The 11,695-nt window shown below is 27.3% G+C and overlaps 1 protein-coding gene across 3 annotated transcripts in view; it reads right to left on the minus strand.

The window, feature by feature from the left end:
• Nucleotides 1-11,695, minus strand: part of LOC117169307 (RYamide receptor) — a 265,162-nt gene that overhangs the window by 13,307 nt on the left and 240,160 nt on the right. For all 3 annotated transcript variants that reach the window (XM_033355620.1, XM_033355618.1, XM_033355619.1), the window contains exon 5: nucleotides 8,347-8,415. In XM_033355620.1, coding sequence (XP_033211511.1) covers nucleotides 8,347-8,415 — 69 coding nt within the window. The remainder of the gene's footprint in view (nucleotides 1-8,346; nucleotides 8,416-11,695) is intronic.

Here is an 11,695-nt window from a genome sequence, read left to right on the forward strand (position 1 = left end):
TGTGACTGCACCATATATCTAGTCGGGAGTGGTGCTGACTAAAAACAGATGATTTGGAGCGATTCGCGCGCCATCTGTTGGTCATTCTAAGGACTTATTGAATTACCCTCGTATATCATTGGCATAATCGCACTTAATACTGACCCTGCTTTTACCACTGTTGCTAACCTTAAACTGCAAGTGTTGCAGTTCATTCAAAATATTGAGCGTTTAGCGTTCGAACGTTGCTTTTAGTGGACGACATATGGCACAATAGCACTTGATACTGATTTTATTTTAGCACAACTGTTCCCTCAAACTATGTATATTGCAGTTAGCTAAAACTATTGACCGCTTAGCGTTCGATAGTTGTTAGAAGTGGGCTATATACATGATTGTTACAATAGCTGCCCTCGAACTGTAATTTTTGCAAATAATGGAAAATGTTGAGCGCTTAGCGTTGGAGCGTTGCGGGAAGACGACGATATACATGATTGGCACAATAGAAATCGATATCCACCTTAGTTAAGAATCATTGCTGCCCTCAAACGGTGAATCTTGCAAATAATTGAAAATATTGAGCGCTTCGCGTTCTAACGTTGTAAGAAGCAGGTTGATAATATGATTGTTATGACCGCACTTAATGCTGGCGTTATTGTACCACCGCTGTTTCTCTCGAGCAGTGAGTGTTGCAGTTAATGCAAAATATTAGGCGCTTAGCGTTCCGCTGTTGTGGAAAGCGCACTGTGAGAGTTATTGGGATAGGTGAACGTAATTTCGAGCACATTTTAATGTGTGATTCTAATATTGTCAATATTGTTGTACCCAAAGCTATGCAAATATATCGTACGCACCGATTATGAGCGCTTGGCCCTATAAATCGCTGAAACTGTCCAATCAAAGAAAAAAAAAAATTTTAAGGATATTTCATTTGCCCCTTATAAGCTGAAATATTACCAAGTTTCAGCGAAATCCACCGAAAGATATTTTCCCATATACTATGTGCGAGGTCCTCTGTTACAAAATTGATTAATCCTTAACCAAGTAATTGAATTTTCAAACAAAGAAGGTCGAATGGAATAGGTTAAATATGAATTCCCATAAAAAAATGTACCCAATAATTAATATTTGAACCGAAAAATAAATTATTTTTGAATCAAAAAAGGTTTATTTCAAGCTAAAAGATTAATTTTGAACGCAGAAGTATAATTTTCTATACCAATAAATTAAATTGGAAATATCTAAACAAAGTCACTCATGTAATTTTTTAGAACGTAAAGTTAATTCTCTATTAAGAAAGAAGAATTTTAAACAAAATTATGAATTTTTAACTAAGAATTATGAATTTTCAACTTAAAATGAAATAGTTATATTAACAGTTGAACAATTAATTTTTAATTATAATAAACGCATTTGCAATAACAAAGACATCTTTCAACAAAATTCATGCATGAAAGTATTTTTTTAACAAAACACAGCATAGTAAAATTTGCAATTAAAACAATTTGTTCAAACAAAAAAAAACGAAATTCAAATAAAATTGTTTAATTTTTAATTAAAAATTAAATTTTGAAATATAATGTTGATTTTTTAGTTCAAAACAATGCATTTTGAACTAAACTGTTGAATTTTCTATCAGAACAGACGAATTTTCCGAGAAAGACGTTAATTTTTTAACCAGCAATGGAATAGGCATATTTTCAGTTAAATAAATTACTTTGTGACCAAAAGAAGTTTCCAACAAAATAGTCACATTTTTAACCAAGAAATTAATTTTCAACAGAGTGCATTAATTTTCAACAAAATAATATAAATTTTCAACCAAAAAAGAAGTTTAAATTTTTAACAGAATACATGAATTTTTCACCAAAATTCAACAGTTACCTGATTAGTTCAAAAATTACTTTTCAACTAATCAAGAACGAATTTTTAACAAAACAGTTAAATTTTCAGCAAAAAAAGTGTTTATATATATAAAAACTTTTTTTGCTGAAAATTTTTTAAATGATGAACTATGAAAAAATGCATTTTTAACAAAGTAGTTCTACTTTCAACTGACTTTTCAGCCGACAAAGAGAAAAAATTGGACCCAAAATGTGGAATTTTCATGCCCAAAAGACGAATTTTCTATAAAGAAGGGTTTCGTAGCCTGTTAAGACTTCTATTTAAGTGTTAACTGCATTTTAATACTAAATATCTTTTAACTAATAAATAAAATTGGGAAAATTTTTTTTTATTCTCGTTTTAAAAAAAGTTTTCTGAAAAGTGGCCTTACAGAAAATTCCATCAGATTAGTCAGTCCTTATTAACTTTACTAATTTTATTTTATTCCTTTTTTCATTTCTTGGTAAAGATTTTAAATTTTAGATTTTTTAACTTCTGAAGTTCTTTAGTAATTTAATTTGTTCTTCGTTATTTAGTTAAATTCTTTAAATACGAATTTAAAATTTGAAAAATGTATGCTTGAAGATTTCTTTTTTTATTTTCTTGTTGAAAAAGTTTTCTTTTTATTTCATATTTTTTCATATGAATAATCTTAAAATATTTATTTGAAAAAAGCTGGAAAAGGGATTATCAACCCTAAAAAATAAAAGTTTCAACAAAATGTTTAAATGTCCAAGCATAAAATTAAATTTGGAAACAAATAATTTCATTTTTAAGCCAATAGCTTTTTATGGAAAACAGAAATTCAAAATTTTCAAAATGAATTTTAAGTCAACAAAAATTGTTGTTAACAAAAATATATAAATTTTTTATCCTTACAGAATTTTTTTCAGGAGGAGAAGTTTAGTATTGGAAGAGAGGGGAGGGGAATTGAGAGTTGGGAAGTTTGGGGTGGGGAAATGATGAGAGGGTAAGTAAGGATTTCTTAGGGCATTTCCCTTACCATCAACCCCTACTTCCCCTCCCCTCATTTTACCTTCCTCCCAACACCGCCCCTGCCCTCCTTCACTTCCCTGCATTGAAAAAAAGTATCACGGACAAACGCACACCCAACCGAAACAATAAGGGTTTAAGCCCAGATCTACGAAATTCTAAAAATCACAAAATCACGACAGCCATGAAAAATCCGGACACGTCCTGATAAATCAGGGTATCTTGACTACCCTTGCTTTTGTTCCTTTATCATAAGGTTTGATTATTCCTACAATGATATTTGTCAGATATCGGGTTTTCTAGGCTCAACAATCTTTTGTAAAACAATAAATATTAAACAAAATAATAATAATAATTTATAAAAATTTGAAATTAAATTTCTTCTGTTGAAATATCAAATATTATATTTTTATTGAAAAGTATTTATTGTAAAGTAATCAAAGTTAAAATTTTGTTTATAAATAATAAAATATGAATAAAATTTGAAAATTGGCAATTCAACCAGTCTAACCAAAATAATGTTAAAAAATTATTTTTCTTTAAAGTATTCTCTATTTATCGTACCACTTTCAGGACACTTGTTGTAAAATTCTCTTAACGTTAATATTCGTCGAAAAACATTTTCTTTTCAAGAATGTACTGCCAGTAAACGCATAGAAAACTACACTCTTTATGCGATGAAATGGAAAGAAGTCCAATCGTATTTTTTTTTCATTTAAACGAGAGAAAGGCGATTTTCTTCTCATTTTATAAAAAATCATATTTAAAGTTGAATTTCCTATTGCTTTTTCCTATCTGCCTCTGAAATTATAGTCTTTGAACCTCATAAAAAATGTATTTGCATCCCTAAAGCCCTTTTTCTAGAGAAAAAGTGGAGTTAGAAAAGTTTGGCCAACTTTGCATCTGCTAATGTTGACTTTATATTTACAGAAAACGGATCCCTAATTTCAAATTCCTGCGTACCTGAACTTTTTAAAACATGTTTTTGTAAAGAAAAAAAATGAGACCCTGATTTTTATTTTTATTTCTGTTCGGGAGTTATAAGTTATCCTGTAAAATTGCATCATTAATGAATTACTAATTTCGCAAAACCCGTTTATTTTTCAATTTAATTCTTGAGAAAATTCAAAAAGATTTTTAAATATTGCAGATATGTCAAATTAAAATTGCAACGAAAACTTCATTTTAAACCAAACATTTTAATTTCCAACCGAAAAAGAATTCTTTATGAAAAATGTAATACATAATTGATATTTTAACCAAAAATTATTTTAATCTTGAATAAAAAATAGTGTAAGCCTTAAAAAAAATCGAATTTTCGAGAAAGTAGTTGAAACCCATCCAAAAAAGGTTAAGTTACAACCAATTACATTTTTAAGTTTAAAAGAGGAAAATTATTCACAGGAAACCAATTTTACAAAAAACGCTTTATTTTGTAATAGGAAAGTATTTATTCATAACAAGAAACTTATTTGTCAAACAAATGGAGGAAATTTTCAACGAAATAGTTACATTGTGAACTAAATAGAATAATTTTTAACTAAAGTGATGAATCTTCAACCAAAAAATATTAATTTTTAACCAGTTGTATTTTCAAAAAAAAAGAAGAAACTGCTATCAAAAAACGAATTTTATACAAAAACGTGAAATTGTTTAATACGAAAATATTCCTTATTAACAAAAAAGTTCATTTTTAATTAAAAAGTTGAATTTTAAACCAAAAAGACGAATTTTCAATGAAATAGTTACATTGTCAACCAAGGTTGAATTTTTAACTAAAAAAGAATAATTTTCACCAAATGCATTTCCAACAAAAAATATGAAATTTAAATTTAAAAAACCACATTGTCTACAAAACAGTCTAATTTTTGAATTCGAAAATATAAATTTAAAAAAAAATGAATTTTTAGGCAAATAGTTGAATATTTAACCACAAAAAGACGATTTTTGAACGAAATAGTTACATTGTCAATCAAAGAGATAAATTTTTAACTAAAATTATAAACCTTAAAAAAAATCAAATTAAGTTTGAATACAAAATAAAAATTTAAAATAACTATTTATTTTTAAATATTTTATGTTTTTTAGGTTATATAAATATCATTCTTCTGAGGCATTTGAGAAAATAAAACATTTTTTTTAGGATTTCAGAAATTTCGAAATGGCATTTAGAAAATTGGTAAGAAACCTTTCTTGTTTCACAGAATTTACGAAAAATTGAAATTAGAAAAAAGATTTCGGAAATCTTTTATAGATTTGAAATATTTTTAACTTTTTCCAAATTTCCACAATTCCTAAATTTCTTTTAATCTAATTCGAATTACTCCGAAAATTGTGAAAAATCTTTAAAAACCAAAAAAATGCATTAAAATCTTCCGGATATTCTTGACGTTTTCAGTAATCATTTGAAATTTTTGTATATCTTTTTCATTTTTCTTTCAAAGTTAATCGTTCAAAATAAAAAATCTTTAAATTATCCCAGGAATGTTAAGAAACGCTTTTTATTTCTATAAGTTTAAATTAGTTTTAAATCTTCCTAAATCTCATTAACCTTAACTTTAAATATATTTTTAAATTATCCAAAATTTTCGTAATTTTTTTAAAAATTCTACAAAATAAAAAAGTTGCCTTATAATCTTCTAGATTCTTTTTGGCATTTTTTGGAAAAACTTAGAGATCTTTCTAAATATTCTCTAAAAATTAGTTTAAAAATAATAAAATATAATTTCAAAGTTTTCAAAATATTTGACATATGTTTAAAAGGGATTCGAATCTTCTCTAAACTGCATGAAACATCTTTTAGAATAAAAAAATGTGCTCTAAAATTCTCTACATTGCTTTTGAAATTTTAGATAATCATTTGAAATCTTTTGAAATCTATCTCGATTTTCTCTTAAAATTATTTTTAAAGATAATAAATGATTTGCCATTTTCCCGGGAATATTAGGTAGATTTTTGTATGTTCTTTCATCTGTACAAAATACTTTAAAAAACGTATTTTTTCAAAATATTGAAGAAAATTATGTTCAAAATAAACTTTCGAAAGCTTTTCAAGATTTCAATTATTTGTCAATCTTTTTCAGACTTCTAAAATTGAAAAAAAAAATTGAAATATCTTCTGAAAGAATTTGCATTTGTCCTAAAAGCTACATTTTTTAAAACTAAAAGCAATCAATTTGTAATAAGAAAATGGAATAGTTAAATTTCTAATTAATGAAACTAATTTTCAGCGAAACATGCAAAAGTTGCTTTTTCAGTTAAGAAAAGGAATTAAAAAGAAAAAGAAGTTTTGACACGAAGTAAAAATTTTGAGCAAAAAATTAAACTTTCAACTACAATGATGAATTTTCAATAATGAAAATGCAAAATTTTGAAGAAAATAATAAAATTTTATGTTCGTTCCGTAACTTGTAATTTTCCCAGGAATCTTAAAAAAAATTTTATTGTCTTTTAAAATTCCGAAAAAGCTTAACTTTTGAAATATCTTTTGATTTATTTCCAAGTTTTCCTCAAAGTTTTTAAATCTTCAAAACTTGAAATTTATCTTTAAAAATAAAATCTTGATCATTTTACATTTTCTCGAGTGGAAAAGTTGTTCTAGTAGTCTGCATGGTGAGAACAATTTTTAAGGTATTTGTGCCAAAAATCATGTCTCTGAACAATAGTTTTTCTATATTGAATTTTTTCTTTTAGAAATTAATTGCTTTGATTAAAATTCCTCGATTAAAAATTGTGATTTACAAAAGTTCAGAAAATTAATATTTTTTTAGTGGTTAACATGAATTACAATTACCGTAATGTGATTAAAAGAATGGCACGATTGAAATATCTCGAAAAATGAAATTCCAGACACTAAAATTCCTGAATAATAAAATTCTCGATTAAGAGAATTCCTGAATAACAAAATTCTTAAATGATAAAATTTGCGGCTAATAAAATTCCTAAATCACAATACTTTCAAATAGTTTATAATTTGACCGAATTCAAACAATTAAAAAAATAACTTTTCAGTACATATTATTTATTAATTAAAAATACAATTATCAAATATTTTCATAAAAAAAAGATTTTCAAGGTTTCCAAAATAATGGTTTAAATTAAAAATAACAATATTTGAAAAAAATTGAGCATAAAAATATATTATTTTAACTAGTATATTAAATAATATTAATAAAAAATTTCAGTTGTTTAAATTCGGGAATTTTTTATTTCAGCAATTTTTTGCTAGGAAATTTATTAATTGGGAATTTTAAAATTCGAAAATATTATAAACAGTCCGGAATTTTATTCTTCGAGAATTTCCGAGGAATTTTCAAATTTATGAATTTTTATTATTCGGGAATTAAATAATTCTTGAATATTTGAGGGAGTTTTCCAATTAATTACATTTATAATTCTTGTATTTTATCATTCAAGAATTTTCGAGGAAATGTTCCATAGTATGAATTTAATTATTTGGGAATTTTATAGTTTTTAAATTTTATAATGCGGAAATTTTATCATTTGGAAATTTTTCAATTCGGGAATTTTTAAGGTAATTTTCCAATTTAAGAATTTTATTATTCGGTAATGTTAAAATTTTTGAATTTTATTATTCTGCAATTTTCGAGGGAATTCTCCAATTAATGAATGTTATTATTCGGGAAATTTATAAATTTATTTCCGAATTAGGATTTTCATTTTTCGGAAATTTATAAACTGTCGGGAATTTTCCAAATCGGGATTTTCATTATTCGGGGAATGTGAAATCCGTCATTTCAATTATTCGGGAATTTTATAATTCGTGAATCGTATTATTCGGAAATAATAAAATTTGGGCATTTTATTATTCGGGAATTTCCCAATTAATGAATTTTATTGTTCTGGAATTTTATAATTCGAAAATTCTGATATTCGGTAGTTTTTTAATTTGGGAATTTTATTATTCGAAAATTTTGTTATTCAGGAATTTTATTATTCGGCAATTTTCCAAATCGAGAATTTTACAGAGTCCTGAATTTTATTTTTCGGGGTTTTTCAGTCGTCCTAAAAGAATATTACCAGAATGCATAGTAATTTTTTACATTATAAAATATTTGGTTATAATATTAGCCTTAAATACTACCATCTACGATTTAATAAAAGTGGAAATGTTTAACAAAGAACAAGATTTTTTGTTTTTAATTATTCAATTATTCAAATAGTCGAATTTATTTTTCTGTCAGATTAATTGCGCAATAAATTATGTTCATTATTTAAATAAACAATTAAATTTCTGAAAAATATAAAACATATTTGCTAAAATCTTTCTTCAGGCATATGTAGCTGTCAGTTGGAAAGTTACAAACTTAGTCCACAATTTAAACCCACTTCTGGCATACGTGATAGCGAACTAATTACTTTCAATGCACTATTGCAATTAAACTTGTTTGGAAATTTCCGATTAGATGAGAAACGCGAATTGTATGGAAAACGTCAGTAATTTCGAAATACAAGGAAATATCGACTTACTATCAAAACGTTGAAGGGCAGCCAACAAGTTGTGAAGACTATCACCACAGTCACCATCATCTTCACCATCTGAACAGAAATTTATTTATCCTTTAAATTCTACCAGTTTATATAATTTTTAACAAATATTTTATTCACTAGAGAAATGTTCTTTTTTTAATTTTCACTGAAATTCGAAGGGGAAATGACAACTCTGGATGATACCGGATTACCCTGGACTACCTCTACACATAATTATTCTGGATTTAGGAATTGATTTTATTTCGTAGACCAGAGTGATTAATTAATTTCTGATGTTATATATTGCCGATAAATAGCCAAATTATTTTGTGCAGAAACGAGAAAAAATCTGCTTCGAACAGGATTTGAACCGGGAGCACCGCTATTCACGAGTGGAGCGTTAACCAATTACGCTGGCGGGTTCAGCTTCAAACTATTTAGACTATCTTATCTATACATAAATTAGACTCAATCGAATTTTCAAACATAACGGATTTTTTTTTTCATAAGAAAATCGTTGAATTTCTTAAAAAATTAGATGTATATTCAACATTTGTTTCAAATCATTTCAGCAATCAAAAAAACGTGAAATGAAAATCCTAGCTGATTGTCCTAAAAAATAGCACTAAATTAAAAAATTCAATTAACATTTTTGTTTATTTAAAATAATTTTCTTGGAAAAATATACATAAGCATTATTATAAATTATTCAAAAATTATGAATTTATACTTCTTTAGATGAATATTCTTAGCTTTGAACCGAATAAAAATAAACTTCTTAAATTTTTGTTGATTAAGTACCTATCTTCTATATATAAGAATAAGAAATAGACTTGTCTCTTTGGAGAGAAATTTTATGATTCATATTTATTTATATTTATATTATATATTATTATTGCAATATATTATTATATATTTATATTTATTCCTATGGGCATGCATATTTTTTATTCTCATACATAGAAGATAAAAAATTAATGAACAAAAATTTGAGAGCTTTATTGTTATTCGGTTCAAAGCTAAGAGTATTTATCTAAAAAAGCGTAAATTTATAATTTTTAAATAATTTATAATAATACTTATGTATATTTTTCAAAAAAAGTATTTTAAATGAACAAAAATATTAATTGAATTTTTAAATTTAGTTCCAATTCTTAAGACAATCAGCTAGTATTTTGATTTCACGTTTTTTTATTACTGTAATGATTTTTTAAAAATGAGCCGAGACAGTTTTTTGTGGCACGTTGGGCACAATTAAATCTGCTAGGAGCTAATCGTGATTAATTTACTACCAGTAGAATTTCTAGCCAAAAACTATGGAATTCCTTACAGAAAAAAACGAATGTCCTACAAAATTATTTATTTATTTTAACCAAAAAATATCAATTTGCAACAAAAAAGTTAATTTTCAGCCTAATACTTTAATTTCCAGAAAAAAAAAGAATTCGCCACAAAATACGTCGTCAACGAAAAATATGAAGTTTCATCCAAAATGATAACTCTTTAATGAAAAATCTTCCCGCTTAGCGGGTACATTTTCATCGCACGCTGCGCGCTCAGCTCGCTTCGCTTGCAAGTTTGAGCGCGCTCAGGGTGTGCGAATATTTGTTTTCGCGCTACGCGCTCGGTCCTTGTGCACAGACTTGTTAAAACTAATAGTCAAATCATCGACAACAGTATTTTTGGCGATTGTGAATTCTTTTTTGTTAAAGCTCCTTTGGTCTTAAAGAACATATTCTCATGACGTATCTCTTGCTTTGATCTTGAGCTTATCCCTGACATTTTATATCATTTCCATAAATGTATATTATTACAATTCATAACATGCATTTGCATTAAACCAGACGTAGTTTTATTGTCTCGTTAAAACAATGTACATCCTTTAAAAGAAATTTTGTTAGTAAACATTTTATTTTTATTTTCTGTCGTTTTTCTATGAACTGAATTTGATTATCTCCAATGTTATTTTTATCATTTAAAGTTTACGCATACGTCCTGCTGAGCAGCCTTACCTAATTTTAAGTTCTAAATCATGTCCCTAAACCTCAGTGACCCAGACTTTGTCAATTGAATTTTTGGATTTTCCATTATTTTTTATGCTATTCAAATTTGAATTTTCGATTTTTCAAGAAAATCCAAAAAATTGTTTTAATAATCTTGTAGGGCATTTAGAAATCAAACTTTTTGTTCTCTTGCCATTTTTGCATATGGTCTGTTATTTGGCTTAAAAGGTTCATTTTTGTGTGTTTTTCGGAATTTTGTACATGCTATAACTCTAAGAATTTTTAATTTGATGAAAAAGGCATACGGATAAATTGGCTTCCGTTTCCGGTACCGATCGCGAAAGAACTCTTTTTGTCAAGTGGTGTATTTTTGGCTTTGGTGGAGGAAATAAGCGTGAGTGGATGCAGAAAAGGCAGAAAGTGCGGAGATCGAGTGTAAAGGAAGAAGGGTGAGTGAAGGCAAAGGTGTGAAGGGTGAAAGTGAGTGGTTTGAAGTGAAAATTTGGAGTGTGTGAAGTTTTTGAGGTTAGGAGTGAAAAAATAGTTGCTTGGGCAGGGGGGCAAGAGGTAGGAAATAAGGGCGGGAAACGTCACAGAGCTTTGGGTAAGGTAGGACAAAGATATTATAAACGTAGATGCGGTGCGAGCTTAGTTACCCGCCATAAATATAGACGGCGCGTCCGGCGAAAAAGGTCACTTCCCCTCTACCCACCGCTCCACGTAAATAGCACCGACCCATATAGTTTGCCAAGAGCCACTTGGAACGCTGTAAGCAACTCTCGGTACACCTTCGAGGCGCACTGATGGTAAACTTAGCATGGACAAGAACCATTTAAATTAAAATTAAATAGCCAACATTTCATAACAAACGTAAAATATCCACGCTTTGTAAGACATGGTTATTTTAATAGATACCAGAGAGAAAATTAAATTTATATTTCTGTTTCATATATTTTGTAATATTCCTAAAGTTATTTGATTATTTCCAAATATATCTTTGTTATTTCTCATCTTTTGATATTCTTTTATAAGTAACAATTTATTTACTTCACCATATTATATTTTCATTCTAACAGATAAAACTTTTAGTAAAATATCTATACATTGTTATTTAATATTATTAAGTGTTTCTTTTTATATTTGTACAGTTTGCAATTTCTAGAGATATTTTAGTCTATTCGACTAATGGATTTCCCGCATGTATTTTAAAATTTCTTAATTATTACGTTCCGAGCACTGACAATGAGTGAATGGCAGAGTAATAAAAAGTTCATAAATCTATAACCTATCTCTGGGTCAAACCTGTATTTGGTGTTAGGATTTCTCTAATTTGAATCAGAAAACTT

Source organism: Belonocnema kinseyi, chromosome 3 (genome assembly GCF_010883055.1).
Source record: "Belonocnema kinseyi isolate 2016_QV_RU_SX_M_011 chromosome 3, B_treatae_v1, whole genome shotgun sequence".
Taxonomy (NCBI): domain Eukaryota; kingdom Metazoa; phylum Arthropoda; class Insecta; order Hymenoptera; family Cynipidae; genus Belonocnema; species Belonocnema kinseyi.